The sequence below is a fragment of the Myiozetetes cayanensis genome, unplaced genomic scaffold (assembly GCF_022539395.1).
Source record: "Myiozetetes cayanensis isolate MyiCay16 unplaced genomic scaffold, myiCay2020 scf5-8, whole genome shotgun sequence".
NCBI classification, from domain to species: domain Eukaryota; kingdom Metazoa; phylum Chordata; class Aves; order Passeriformes; family Tyrannidae; genus Myiozetetes; species Myiozetetes cayanensis.
In genome coordinates, this window is record NW_026087742.1 from 61,775,485 (window position 1) to 61,791,026 (window position 15,542).

At 42.5% G+C, this 15,542-nt stretch overlaps 2 protein-coding genes and 1 non-coding gene across 5 annotated transcripts in view; all 3 read left to right on the forward strand.

Annotated features, from left to right (window-relative positions):
• Positions 1-15,542, forward strand: part of FAM124A (family with sequence similarity 124 member A) — a 56,365-nt gene that overhangs the window by 19,214 nt on the left and 21,609 nt on the right. For 2 of the 3 annotated variants that reach the window (XM_050331377.1, XM_050331376.1), the window contains exon 3: positions 7,605-8,344. In XM_050331377.1, the coding sequence (XP_050187334.1) occupies positions 7,605-8,344 (740 nt within the window). Of the gene's footprint in view, positions 1-7,604; positions 8,345-8,452; positions 9,335-15,542 lie in introns of those variants that run through there. The other variant, XM_050331378.1, reaches the window with a different exon arrangement.
• SERPINE3 (serpin family E member 3) overlaps positions 8,210-15,542 on the forward strand; it is a 58,520-nt gene continuing 51,187 nt past the window's right edge. Inside the window, exon 1 of the mRNA XM_050331379.1 lies at positions 8,210-8,344. The gene's annotated coding sequence lies outside the window, so the exon portion shown is untranslated. The remainder of the gene's footprint in view (positions 8,345-15,542) is intronic.
• On the forward strand, positions 15,012-15,084 carry TRNAD-AUC (transfer RNA aspartic acid (anticodon AUC)). Its single transcript has one exon. It is a non-coding gene; the product is annotated as a tRNA-Asp (tRNA).

Below are 15,542 nucleotides of genomic sequence, written 5' to 3' on the forward strand. Positions count from 1 at the left end.
CATGAAGATCCAATACATCATCTTCTTGGAGCTGGGAGTCTTTGTTTTTTACTGGGTGCTTAATATACAGTAAGCACAGCCTCTGCTTTCATATGCCTACAGGCTCCATAAATCCTACATAAAATACATAGACACACCAAGGAGAAGGCTGAGGGCCAGGGACACGGGATTACACAGCCAGAAACACAATATGACATTCTCATCTTTTTTCTTTTACCCTCTTTCTGAAGGGAAACATGATGTGAACACGTGTCATCTTTCTTCAGAGACAATTAATTCCCACAAGTTTCACTGGAACTGAATGAAAGGCAGTGGGACAAATTTTTGTCTCCATGGAGAAAAAGACTATAATGTGAGTTCAAGTGATCTCTTTTCCTACCCTCCAGCTGGACAGTCAGCCCACAGGCAACACACACATCCCTTTATATCAAGTATAAACTGTTTCTTGGCTACCGGGTAGTTAGGGGTAAGTAAGAAAGCTGCAGTGCTGTGAATCAAGAGATGAAGGAAATGGGGACTGAGATAGTATTTGTGATGTGACCTAAGGAGTGGCTCTGACTCTCTGCCTTGCTATGAACAGTAAGGCACCTGACTAAAGGAGTCAAAGAAGTTGGTTTTGGAGGACATAATGGAAGATATGATGATCACACAGTTCAAGAGTTTTTCTTCCATAACACTTATTACAAAAATACTTCTCATTTGACAAAGAGTACAGCAAGATAAGATACTAGAACAAGAATGATTTTCAAGATATGCACATAGGCACAACTTACCCTCCATTTTAGTTGCAGAGATGAGGCATCCAGGATGGAAGGATGTACAGTAGAGAGTGATGGGCCTTATTTGAAGGTTTAATTCTGTCTCTCACCTTGGGCTACAAAGGGAAGCAAGTACAACCAGCTTCCTGCTGGAGGGACATCCTTCAGGTACCTAACTCTCTCTGGGATGATTCTGTGCCACAGTAATTGTGATTCCTATGAAGAAGATGGGGGGCCATATGGCTCTAAAGAGGGCCAAGGCAGCAATCTTGGCACTATAGACCATATGGCTGCAAATGGGAAAGTGAGCATCAGTAGTGTTGCATGATCAGCATAGGACATGTAGCTACACAAGTGCCCAGGCCAACAGAAGGGAGTGAGCAGGAATGCATGGAGAGGTGAAGAATATGAGATGGCCCCTTTCAACAGGCGCTGAAGTTGATCATGCAGTTACCCTTAGGCAGGGCAGGGGAAGGTAATTTGTGGGGGAGGGATGATAATTCACTGCAGCTGTAGCACACTGGGGAGTTTCAGCAATAGCTGCACCATCTACATTGCCTTGGCTTGATCATGCAGGGCCTCCATGGACATTAAGTATCAGGTTTTTTGTAAGATTCATTCCCTCAGGGTTGGTTGGGCAATGATGCCCAAGGGCACAGTGACTTGTAAGGCTGTTCATATTAATCTACCGGAGAAGGCTTTTTATCTCCATCAGACATGGGCTTAATTTTTGAGCTTTATTTTTGCAATGTTGTTGTTGTTGTTGTTTTTGTAGTACAGCAACTGGAGGAGCAGATTGACCATTTTGGTATTCTTATTTGTATGCTGGGCTGCTGTGCATTGTCTGTACTACCTTAGTACAGATGGAGGAGTGAGCATCCTGACACCATTGTAGAATGTTCAACTGCAGCTCCTCAGGAAAATGCTGTTCTGAGAGGAGTGTGAAAGAGGTTCCTCCTCTTGATGCTTTGCTGTGCAGAATATCCCCTTTCTTCTTGCTTCTGAATGTCCTTCATGAGTTTGAGGTGGTGTGCAAAGCAGGGCATGCTGAGATGCACATTATCCAGCAGCCCTGCATTTGTCAGATGCTATTAAACAACAGGGAAAGAGAATGGAAGAGCTGGTGAATCTGTCACATCTGCTTGTTCAAAAGATTATTGATGCTGCATAATTCATCAAAGCATGACCTAACAGTGGGTTCTGGTGCCAGAGGTGTCCAGGGTGTCCAGCACTGCTTCTGTTGCAGCTGCCCATAAAGTGATGCTCCTTGTTTATGAAAATAGCCTCTGCCTTTGTGTCTGCCCATGAGCCTTTCGATTAGTACACCAAAATTGGTCAGTCTTGCCTTGGACTCAGACAAAATGTGAAGGTCCTGTTCACTGAGAAATTCTACCACTTTGACACTTCTTTGTGTTTTGAAATGTGATTGAAATAAAGAAGTATGTACATTTTCTGAGCAACGGAAATCCCAGGAAATTTTGATTGGAAATATGATAGTGTTTTTTTTGATGACATTATTTATACAGTGTTTGGGGTTATTTTACATTCCCACAGATGAAATATTTTGATTGATTAACAATTTAAAAAATTACAGTGATCTGTAATGTTCTATTCTGAATTATTTCATTACTTTCTAGTCTGAATTATTTCATTACTTCCTGATAGCGGTTATGTCTTGATAATGAAGTACTGCTTGACAGGAATTGCAGTCCAGAAGCTTGGCACATTTGCTCTGACCCTCTCCCACTGCTTGATTTACATCTCTGGTACTGCATCATGCAATTTAGTTGAATGAAATGCTTGATGTAGCAATAAATGGATCTGGTCTGTACAGTGTAAGACATGTTCAGGTGTTGGTTCCCATGAAGCAGCATGCTGCAGTGGAAAAATGGAAGAAATGGAAGTTACTGTTCCAATGTTCAGATTCCCGACTGAATAATGCAAGTCAGAAGAAAAAAAAAAGAAAAAAAAAAAAAAGTCAAGTATTTTTAGGTTGGATATTTCCTCTGAGTTTCCTGAAGAAACGATTGAAAATGTAGGTGACTAGAATATTGAAAATACCTACCAAAGTTTGGAAATGCTTTTTCCCATGCACAAACTGGGGCCAGGAACCAGTCTGCCTGGAAAATCTTTCTTTGTTACAAATTCAGTCCTAGCTCACATACTTACCAAGTTTGCCTAACCCTGTAGGTAATTCCTCATTAAATACCTCCTGGCAAGTCAGAGAGGTCTTTAGGTTCTTACCTTGTTTCACCAAAACAGTTAGGAGAGATATTTCAGGGAGACAGATACTTAAATCCTTCCTAAGCTCTGCTACAGGCTGAGTTTAGTCCACTGGAGAAGCCTGGAAAATCAGATCTCATCTAGACTGCTGATGGTGACTTCTCCTGCAATAAAAACGGGGTTGGAACACTACCCTGAAAAGGACAGGACTGGTTTTAGTTCAAGGGGGAATGCAACCTGTGTGTGTCACAGTGTAAAAGAGGGACCAGACTGCCGGGTCATGACCATAGTTTAGCTGGAGCAAGCAATGCAAGAGAGCCAGGGCCAATAAACAAATGAAAGAGGGAGAATTCTCTACTCTAGGATTATGCAGGTGGTATGGAAGAAAACTCTAGGGACATTTTACCACTTGTGTGGTTTAATGTTAAATGCATACATACTCCAGGAAGGAGTGTTAGCTCCAGTTCCCCATATTTTCAGATGAGTTTCGCTGCTTCCCAGATGCTGGGGTTGCTGACTTGATGTTGCATCCACTTGTGCCTGCTTTGAGCCAGGAGCCCTGCCTTCTTGGCCAGCTGCATTAAGAATGATGTTACCAGATACCTGAGTCTTTTTGGCACCTCTCAGGGGTGGTGGCTGCCCCCTCAACCACCACCCTAAGGGGGAAGAGCCCTTAACCCACTGCTTCCCACTTCACTCATGGACATTTGTGTCACCAGGTCATAGAATCATATAATCATTTAGGTTGGAAAAGACCTCTAAGATCATCAAATTTGACTGTTAACCAAGCCCTGCCAAGTCTGCCGCTAAACCATGTCCCTAAAGGCCACATTTACACATCTTTTAAATACCTCCAGGGATGGTGACTCCACCACTTCCTTTGGCAGCCTGTTCCAAAGCTTGACAATGCTTTTGGTGAAGAAACTGTTCCTATTATCCAATCCAAGCCTTCACTGGTGCAGCTTGAAGCCATTTCCTCTTGTCCAATTGCTTGTTACTTGGGAGAAGAGACCAACCCCCACCTCACTACAACCTACTTTCAAGCAGTTGTAGAGAGCAACGAGGTACTCCCTGAGCCTCCTTTTCTCCAGGCTAAACAAGCCCAGCTCCCTCAGCTGCTCCTCCTAAGACCTGTTCTCTACACCGTTCACCAGCCCTTGTTGTAGCCATCCAGCCAGGCGCCTCCAGGCAGGGAAGGGCTGGACAGCTCTGGATACCAAGAAGATTGTTCTCTGCAGGTACTGCTCTTCCCTTTGGAGTGAGGGGGGAGGAAAAGAATGAGGAAGGAAAGATCATCCTCCACAGGTTTTTCAGAGATGGCTGCCTCTCTCCATGCACACAGCAAGGGGTGTAGGCAACCTGTCCTGTCTATTCTCTAGCCAAGGCAGCTTCAACTTTAGAGAAGTCAAACCAAAATGAGGTAGCTGGCACAGACAGACTTGACAGGACCCACTGCTTCGTGTCATATTGTCTTTCTGATGAAAAGATGGTGGTTTCTGGGCAGGGAGAGGAGAGAAGGAAGAACCACAGGGAAAGACTTCCCTTCTGCTGTGCAGGACTTTCTTTTATCTCTGCTCAGCAATATCACATCAGCAACAAAATAAAAATATTATACAGAGAAGGATCCATACAAAGCTCAGTCATAAAATATCAGGCCACCTTCTACTTCCAGCTTTAAGACATCAGGTCTGACAGCCCCACAGCATTTGCGCTGCTGCTTTAACCTCTTATGGGTGGTTAATAATACCTAACACAAGAGTAAAAAGTTTAAAATTGTAAAATACTCTCTCAATCCTGGTGGTAATTACCTATTAGCAAAGTTAGTGCTTGCCAACTGAAAAAGAGCTAATCCCCCTCTGTCATAGAAAGGGAAAAAATGTAACAGCTATGAGAACTGTGAAGCTTATTTTCAAATAGATGCCTCAGCATTTTGATATTTTCTGTGGGATTAACTAGTAACACAGGAAGGCTAATACATATGCAGAGCTTTCATTTGCTTCTGTAACAATTTGCCAGGGGCAAATTGAACTGTGTCATGAGAAATGGTGTTGTTTCCCCTCCTTCCTTGTCAGATGGAGCAAAAAGACTTGTTAGTAACATAGAAACAATTTGCAACTTGATGTCAGTTCAGGGAAAGTTTCCTCTTGCCTCATATTTCTGGTTTTCTTAAGTTTCTCTTTTTCTTACCCAAATAGAAAGGGCTGCCATTTTAGAAGCACAGAAGCCACATAATGAAAGGTGTAAAAGTGTTACAGTAAAAGCATAACATAAAATAGAACTGAAGCTCTTTCTCCACTGATCTGTTACACTTTTTCCCCCTCAACTGACTTGCTTCTAGCTCAAAAAAGAGATGATTTGCCCTGCTCTGTGTATAACCCCAGCTCCTAACGATGGCTTTGTGCTGTGCCTCTGAGGCTGGTTCTGTGAGCATCTGGTGCTGATGGGTACAGGCAGTGATGGCTGCAGAATACTAATGCAGGCACTGGCTGCCACAAGGCTCTACTTGTGAAAAATGCGTTAGCCATTCAGTGTCCATGCACCATGCTGAGCAACAGGAGGGCAGAAAAGCCGTGCTCAGGGACTTTTTTTCAATGCAGAGCAAGAAGGCGTCAGCAACGACGACTCTCTGCTTCACGTTGTTGTGCCCAGCCTTCTTTCAGAGCTCCAGTCATTTATATGCATAAATATCTAGCCTGTCACTTGTTGCAGGCTTTGATAACATTTGTGTAACAAAGGAATCAGAGGGAGAAAAGAGCTGAACATCTTCTATTCCAGTCTTAGAAAATGAATGACTGCGTAGCTATGGTGATTACTTTCTTTTTGGTTTTATTAGATCACTGTCCTCTGCAATTTGTTTTCCTTCCTGTCCTGCTGCCCCATGTAAAGGACCATGAGAGGACCTTCCCCCACACTCCTCTTTGTTTTTCTCCCACACTGTGACCACCCCACATGGGGATATCTCAAAGAATTACCTACCCGTAATGATTGCTACAGCCAAACCTCTAGCCACATAGTGACACAGTTTTTCTTTTTGCTTCAATTTTTTCTTCCATTAGCCATCTGACAAAGTCACTCCACATCACCCATTCCACGCAGAGATACAAGAACTCCACTGTAATTGTATTTTTGATTACTTATTTGATTTTTCTGTAATCTCCCTTAGGCAAGATGCATGCTTGCTATTTGCTGTGCATACTATATCTTTCTGCAGCTTCAAATTGAGGCTGATGGTATGTTTACCAGCCATCTCTGTTCCAAAAGCTATGAGTTGCATCTAGATTTTCTCTGGGTCTTACAGCTATTCTGTATTGAAAGACAACAAAAATACACTACTCGTATAAAGCTGCTTTTCCATTAAAGCAATTGGTGAAGTATCACAAGAATGTTATTCTGATGCCAGGAAGGAGGAGGGAGAGGTTTGTACTGATTGCTAATAGGAGGGGAAATAGCCTTCGAGACAATCCCCCTGTTAAATGTGGTCTGCACAATTAAAAGCTTGGGAAGTCTTTCCAAGGTTTCACACATTTGGGCTTTGTGCCTAGGCTCAGAGTCTCAGACATGGAGGTGGTTTCAGAACACCACACAAGGGGAACCATTTCAGCAGAAATATCAAGGTTACCTGACTAATTTATTAAACTGTCTTGGATCACCATGCACATGCATCTTTATTGGCATGCAACTCCAGAAGAACAGAAGTAACAATTTCTCCTCAGCCCTTCAACCAGACATTGCTTCGCTTCTGAGCTATCAAAGAGGTTTCAGGGACAAACAACAGATAGAGCCCCTGTGAACATTGCCAAGACTAACTAGAGGTTTTTTTTCTTCCCCTGAGTAAGTGTAATTTTTTTGTGTGCTTCCTGCTTTTATGAGTCTTCCCTAATCTTATAAAAACCTTGAAGCAGTAGTATTATAGTCTTGATAGTCTGAAGATATAAACAGTGGAGGATTTGTTGGGACAAGTAATATATTCTCCTGAAGAAAGACTTATGTGCCTGAAGGTTTCTCTGCTTTTTTTTTTTTCTTTATTTCTTTTTTTTTTAATCACAACTGTATCAGTTGTTGTAATAAAAGATATTACCTCTCCCTACAGACTTCACCGTACTTCTTAGAACAATTTCCTCCGGGACACAAAACATTCTTAACTGAGCGTTAAGAAAATTCCAACATCGGGGTGATAGAGTGGAGTTCAGTGGTGTGATTTCCATGGCTGAAGCCAGTTGGCACAAATTAAAACAAGGTGGAATGAACATTGTCCATCATGATCATTCTGCACATCACTCATCTCCCTTTCAGCCCCGCTTTATGTCAGTATTTTTTTTTTCCTACCTCAGCTACATGGAGCAGCTCTTTTCTAACACAGAAATGCACACTGAGTAATGTCTTTCGGATGCTACTTCAGCAGAAACAGTAACTTATGGTATGCTTGATGAAGTTTCTCTGCCTTCTGATTGTTTTCTTGGTTGCTGTATCTCTGTACAATTTTTTTTTGTTTAATACAGGTGAGCTTCAGAGTGATGAAAAAAAAAGCACACTGTGACTGAGTGGACAGTGCCTTCTTTAAGGATCACCTAAATGTTGACAGCTTGGTTACAAATCCTAAAGGATTTTTTATATATATTTCAGGTGAACTTTCTGTGGAAGGCATACAAGACCCATTCCTTGTTAGTGTACATATTATCACAGACCCAGGTGAATCCAAGACTCTTCAGCAAGCCATTGATAAGCTTCTAGCCTGGATCCATCCAGACCTCCAGCTGTTCCGAGTCTCAGAAAGACGACTGCCCAAGAAGCGCAGGAAGCCAGCTAAGGCTGGTGTTTCTCAGCCAGCCCTTGCCGTCATTCTGTTTCTGCAGGAGGAGTATGGAGAAGAACCAATCTTGCAGCTCCATGAAACCTTTCAGCGGCCACCTTGGCATTACCACCACACAGAGCTAATGCATGGGAAATTCCTCCCTTACATGCCATGCAGCCAAGACTTTTACACTTTGGCTCCAGAGACTCCTCTGTGGGCCATTCGCCCAGTGCACTACGGGAAAGAAATGATCCGCTTCACCATATACTGCAGGAATGAAAACTTTGGGGACATTTTGAAACTGTATGAGTTAATATTGAAAAGACCGGTATGTCAGAAAAAAGCAGACTTTTGTGTTTTTCCTATCTATTCTAACATGGAAATAGACATTCAGTTTTCTCTAAAGAAACTTCCAAAGGGCCAGGTGCCAATGACGACAGAGTCAGCAGTGCTGGAGTTCAGAGTAAAAGATGTGGGGCAGCTTGTGCCTCTCTTACCCAACCCGTGCAGCCCCATCAGTGAAGGCAGGTGGCAGACAGAAGACCATGATGGAAATAGGATCCTTTTGCAGGTAAGTTCAGTACAAAGGGAAACAGAAGCACATTTCTTGGTTTTATGCAGGAAAGCTTAACCTGCAAAGACAGAAACATTGCCTTTTTTTTTTTTTTCTCTATCCTAGGAGACAGAGCCAGGACAGTACAGCTAAACAAAATCTGAAACCCCTTTCTGTGTATGTAACTAATCAGAAAAGAACGACTGATATTATCCAGATATCAGTCAACCTCAGTTTATGCTAAGAGTGATGTGAGATGAGGTAGCTGTTTAAAAAATGTGGAGAGAAGGAATTATGAGCCTGACTGGAGAAATGATGGCTGTTAAGTGTTGTTTTTTAAGAAATATGGGCACAGAACTGACAGGGAGTTTTGAAATAGCCCTCAGTTATGAGATTTTTACGGAAGACAAGCAGAATTCCTGATGGTACTCATTATATTCTAGCATCACTGGGTGACATACTGCACCTCTCTTTTGCACAGTGATTATCAGGATGAAGAGAGAGGTGATGAAAGAAAAGAAATGCACCCTGAAGAGCAGCCTAAGAAAGACATTCCCACAGACTCTCCTTTTGAACTAATCTCAAGTACTCGTAACCAAATCCTGAAAGAGAGTTTATTTGTTAGGACATCTGTAGGCACCATATCTGGGCAATGTATCAGCATGCTCTGCTTCACTACACCACATCCAAGGGAGATAAAAGGATAACAAGTACCAAGCTTTTAATAGCTGCCTGCCCTGCAGAGAGGGTATCTGGCAATCCAGAGCCAGGTTAATAAGCATTCTTGCACTGCAGAGGTATTTATTGCTGCTTATATTTGTATCGAGGAGCACAGACCCTCACCTTTAAAAGACTTGTTCAGATTTCAAAGGGTATTTTTTTTGAGTGAATTTCATTCATGTGGCTTGTCTGTTTGTGTGACCTTGTTTCTGTGGAAGAAGTGTTGGGGATGCCATCCTTCCACCATGCAGACCTCCCAGCGTGCAGAGAGGTGTGTACATCCCCCTGTAGCGCAGTGCCTCAGGATTTGTAGCTCCTGGGACTGAAAATCCAGGGCATCTGTGTTCTGGTGAGTCACATCCAAGTGGTAGTGAAACCTTTCAATACTGCTTTGCAGATGCCACCCTCAGAGAAACCCCATGCCAGAACTGAATAACACACATAGGGCTGAGGAGGGCAGCCTCCTCTTGCCCATCTGGCAAGACAGTCACCAATTTGTCAGAGTTCCTGATTGTACTGTAGGCATATCCATGTCTGAGATAATTTGTAAACTGAGGCTGACAAGAGTCATCATGAAAATTATACACAGCAACCACACTGACGTATATCCCCTTTTCTCTGTTCTTTCTCAGGAAGTTTCTGCTATGTGATATAACTTTATGGGATCTTGCACTGGTTTCAAGTAAATTGAAGGGAAGGGTAAAAAAAAAATAGGGCTTCTAAATAAAGCTTTTGATTTAAAACCAAGTTTCAGAAGTAACAGATTCCAGGCAGTACAGAGTTAAAGCGAGACTTGCTGACCAGCAGACTGAGGTAAAACCTGCAAAGAAAGTCAAAATAAATTTTAGCCATATGTATCAAAAGAGCAAAAGTGTGGCCTCCAAGTGTAATTACTTTTCATTTCTGTTTTTGGTGAGGATGACGATTCTGAACATGAGGGCAAAATGGCAAATGGGAGTGAAGTTACAGAAATGGAATTTATCGCATTGGAAGTGTGGTGAAGCGAAAGTTTAATATATGCAAAGTGGAAGGAAAACAGAGACTTTGGATCTAACTTAGGCAATTATGAAATCATGAAAACTAGGTCCTGCCTGGTATACAGGTTTTAAGCAAGTCTGTGCAATCAGAAGTGGAGCTCTACAACTAAATCAAAGGGAAAATGTCCTGTTTGTACTCAGGTACCTACAAGCCACCAGTACAATATGACCATGGAAAGAAAAGAGCGTGCAGTCTCTAGTGTGTAGTGATGTTACTATCTCCTAAGAAATGTGCAAAGTGTTTGTGCCAATGCACTGGGTCCCAAAGCCTTCCCCTGTCTTCAACTCTGGACTCCAGAAAGGTGATTTCTGAAAGGTGCAGGTTCCGGGAAAGGGCTCTCCCCCAGTGCAAAAGAGTGATGAGACTGTCTAACAAAGGGAAACTGGAAGAGTAGGGTCATCTGAGCCCAGCCAGAGTAAGTCTAAAGGAAGCTCTGACTGTACTTGGAAAATAGACAAGAAGGTAAACAGCAGGAACAGGAAGAGGCTGTTTCACTAAATGGTTGTTCTGACACAGTAACAAAAAAACTGTCAATAAATAGATTTTAGTTGGCAGTTGTACAGACTGATGGTTAATTACATAATAGCCACCCAGCAGATTCAAGCAGGTTAATTCAAGGCAGGATGGTTGGTTAGGGAGAAGGAAATGATGGAGCATGGGTTGTAGGATACACTGGTTTTGTGATCCATGAACTCCTTATATTCTTTTAACTTGTTCTAAGTCCAAAGAAATTATAGTATCTACCTTTGACTTCTCACAAGGAGCTGCTATTATTTATATTATTCATGCCCCAGCGTTGGCGATTACTTTCTCTTCTTTCCAGTTATATGAACTCAAACAATGACTTCCCAGTATTTTTCAGTCTGCACATCTGTTGGTACTTCATAATCATCAGAATACTGTACCTCCTTACAGATTAAAATTACGATTATACCAAAAAGGGTAGATTTGCATCGCTATTAAATTGGAGGCAGTGCTTAAAGTTTGAAGTTTGAATATACCTCCATGATTAAGCTAACAAGATGTGACCTCCGTGTGTCTCTTGGTGTCCTCACAGGGACTTGGATACTTGCCAGCCAGATTGATCCATGTTCTTAATCCATTTTGCAAATGCAGTTATCATGGGGCTTAGATAAAGTCAGTGCAAGAGAAAACAAAGTTATTCATGGGTAAGATAAATCTGCTTAATGCCACAGAAACTATTCCTTCATTTGCAAGGAAGCCCTTCAGAATTGTTTTGTCACAGTAGCTTTTCCACACTGGCAAATTAGCTCTAAGGGTGCAGCTATATACCAGCTGAGGCGCAAAGGGTAAGCTTCAGTTGGCTGTCGCAGGAGCAAGGCTTAAGGACATGATTGCATCCTGTGGGAAGACACCCACGCTGCTTCACCGGTGCTAAGCCCAGAAGCAGGAGCTCTCAGGAGCTCCTGTCAGAGCAGTGGGAAGAATATGTAAATAGTGTAGCTAAGAATCTACCATATACTGGTATACTGAATATAGTGCCAGATTCGCAGGTCTTGTCCAGATTCCTGGCTGCCTGTGGGCATAATCCACACAGAGACAGCTGACGTTCTAAGCAACTTGTTACTCCTGGCAATGCAATGTGGGAAGCAGGAAGGGTTCATAACTGATTGGACTGGCTTAGCCATGCATGTTTGGGAAGCAGGGGTAGTGAGCAGAGAGAATAAAGTGCACAGATGGCTTCTTTAAATCATGAGAATAACTTTCAGTAGGGTAGGAAATGTAAAATAATATTTTGGCAGAATTTCCTAGCTGTGTGTGAGGTGGAACATGCAGACATATTCAGAAGGAAGGTGGACATTACCAAATGAGTATTTCATCTAGGCAGTAGCTCAGCACTTAAGCATAAGACCTCCTGCTGTTTCATGGGCCAAAGGATACCTGAGCCACCCAGAAAAGATGTCTGGACAGATTAGACTCAGGACCAACTGGAAGGCTGTGCCTTCCTGGAATGCCAGACAGGTACCCTAGGAGATACCAGCATGTACAAAACATGTATTTTGAGGCATCTGATTCACCATGTAATAACCAGTTTCTTGCTGAAATCTACCCCCCTCAGCCCTCCTCAGCACCAAAAACAAGCCAAGTAAAGATCAAAGAAATACATGGTTTGTTACCAGTCTGTAGTAGCCCTACCTCAAATAAAATAGTCAGATCAGCCCCAACTGAGACTAAAAGAAACATTTTACTCTTCTCTGCAGCATAAGGAATGGTTTGTGCCTCAAGCTTACCTTTGCTTTGGAGGCTCGGGGTCCTCTTATTTTTACGTTGAGGTTTAGGACTCAGATCAGTGTGGTCATGGTTGCATTTACTTCAGCTGACCAACCAGACCCTTCCAGACCTCACCTGGCTCTGTCTTTCCTCTCCAACACAAAGGAGTCTTTCTTCTCCTTCCCCTAGTTTCCAGTTTGGGTGCCTTGATGGTCATCCAGCACTCATATGACCTTGATAAAACATGTAAATATTCTAAGAATATTAGTCAATCTGCTACCATTTTAGGTACGTGCCTTGGGCTTTGTGGCACCTCTCTCGTGTCCCTGGTGGAAGCATACAGCTATTTAGTATCCTGAAAACTGAAATGCTTTTGTCTGCCTAAAGTCTCAACAGGCTCTGTAAGGAAATGGCTTAATGATTTGTGAAATGATTAACAAAAAGTCAGGTTGAATGAAACAATGTATGCCTGTAGTCTTAAATGCAGTTAAATCATGTCATCCCTGTTACTCAAAGCATTACTGAGAGCAGATTCTGGGAGATAAAGGAAAGAAAACGCTCACTACTATAGTCTGGAGTCACTACAGTTAAGTACAAGTAGAAAAGAGAAGAGCATCTAAACCAGAATCAGAGGAGGCAAAAAGACAAAAACAGGCAAAGAAAGGGCCATTTTGCAGAGAACAGTTTCGTCTGCAGGAAGGGAACTGGAGGTGAGAAGAGGCTTCTAGCTTGCTTGAATTAATAGTGCAGATAGAGCTGAACTGAACACAAAGAGGAAGAAAGATAAGAAAAGCATCCACTGGAGCAGGTTGCCCAGAGAAGTTGTGGATGCCCCAACCCTGGAAGTGTTCAAGGCCAGTTTGGATGGGGCTTTGAAGTGCCAGGTCTAGTGGAAGGTGTCCCTTCCCATGGTGTGGGGGGTTGGAACTAGACAATGTTTAAGGTATCTTCCAACCCAAACCATTCTATGACAATTATGACAAGCAAGGATGTGCCCAGGGCATCTTTACAAGAATTTCTTTTAGTTTCTTTAGAAACCAGTTGAAAAGGACAGACTTTTGGAGCAAAAATTGCCTCAGTCAAGGGAGGTGCCTTAAGCTGAGCTAATTAGTCTGTAAGTTTAATACTAGCGTCCTGTTGTTAAAAATCTTTATTTTTCCTTTCCTTTTTGTGTCATAGGTATTTGGTTCTCCTTAACACTAATGACTGGGTTTTTTGGGGGGAAGCATAGTGAATCAGTGAGTAACTCAAATAGAAGGAGATTTTTTAGTTGTTTTTTTCTTCAACCTAAGGTACTTTATTTTTTCTGTTAGTGCAGTTATGTTTCATGGCATACTAGGATTTCTTATGATTTTATACACCCAGCAAAAACTCTTGAGAGTGAATATATTTTCTGTTACAAAGCACCCACCTTTTCTAGTTTTGTAAACACGCTGTAAACCACTTTTCAAGTACATTCAATTTTAAATCAAATTTGTGCATTTTGCCTTTTGATATTCTGCGCTTCTGAATACATTTTTTCAAGTCTTACTTTCAGGTAAGATGTATTATGGTGATACAGAGGACTAACCTCTGCCATTTTTTCTTGTGTTGATTTTTTTCCTGGATCAATCCCACTGACTTTAATACAATTAAACAAACACTGTCGCACTCCTGTTGAGCAAAGCAGGCAAAATCTGGGCTCAAATGGTGATGTCATTGCTGTGCTGGCTGGGTCCTTACCTCAGCAAAGCCTTGCTAGCAGTTCTTAATACAGATAATACTTAAGGAGATCTCTATCTGCTTTCTTAAAAAGCAGATAACTTAAAATAGACTGCAGGAACACTCATGGGTTTTTTTCTCTTAGGTCCAGGCAGCCCAAGGCGAAAGTGCATTTCTGCAGGCTTCGCCACAAATTGTTTATGGCGTTCCCAGATATTCATCATGAAATTCTTCTGCAGCCCATTGTAAAACACAAAGGCTCTAAATCCCTCCAGGCTTCACAAAGATTTGTGCAGAGATTATAAATGAGCACCAGATTAGCGCCAGATGAAAAAATCTGTTCTGTTAGAGAGCTAATCTGTTCGGTCAATGGCCGGGTTTGTCGCACATCTCTGTGACAAGGTCTGACAAACCTATATCCCTGTATTTGGGATTTCAGTCAAAATCAGTGTGTCACTCTGGATCATCTCTTTGTCCTTTCAGATGACTGACCCCATCTCTGGCATCTCTGTGGTGCTCGTGCCTGTTGCAGGCAGCATGGCTGTACCAGGCAGGGCTCTGCCAGGCTGCAGGGAGGTAACAGGCAGTGCTGAGAGCAAGCCGTGAGAAGGCTGAAGATGACAACTTGAAAAAAAAAATAATTCAGAAAATTAAAGAAGATGCAACTGTTTCCAAAGCCAATGGCAGGCTTAAGGAAGTAGGAGAAGCCTCCTCAAAAATCTAAAGAGGAGAGATCACATGAATGCACAGGCTGCATGCAACACTCCATGTGCCATGCCAGGGTGGCACAAGAGAGCACAGTCAATGGCCTTGGCATAGGACTAGGAGCTAATTTTGCCTGAGTTTTAATCCCGGCTAAATCACTGAATCCTCTCTGTGATCTCTGACAAGTTAGAGAATGTAGATATAGAAAAGTCTTATTAGTCCACATAATCCAGTTCTCTACAATATAGGATTAGCCTGTAATCTTTATTCACTAGTATTTCGTGATGGAGCCCCTGGTGGTCTAGTGGTAAAGACGCCGCGCTATCACCGCGGAGACCCGGGTTCGATTCCCGGTCAGGGCCACTCCCGGGCAGGTGGGGCTCGTTAGCCCTTAAAGGCAACCCACCTACGTCCTAAGGACCTCGCTGCCACCGTCCAAGCTCACTTGGCCCCGGCAGATGAACCTTAGGATTAAAGGGTGGGCTCAGTTCCACGCACACTGTGTCTCACCTAAAAAATCCAATGCGCAGGCTGGAAGGTGTAAAGACCTTCCCCGGATCTTCGCTCGCGAAGACTGGCCATTATTTCGTGAGATGGAGCTTCTGACACACTACCTGTTGTACAGTTGTGCAGTCTGGTGCTCTCGTAGCCAGGAAAGTCTTCAGTTATATTGCTCTAAAATGAAAATATCAAAATGACATCTCCCTATTATTTCCCTTTTTTGCCCATGTAATGAAGACCAGCATTGGAAAATAGGTCTTCAAAATCTGAAATCATTTAAATAAAAATAATTGAAATTTAAAAAATTATTGAGATAAGC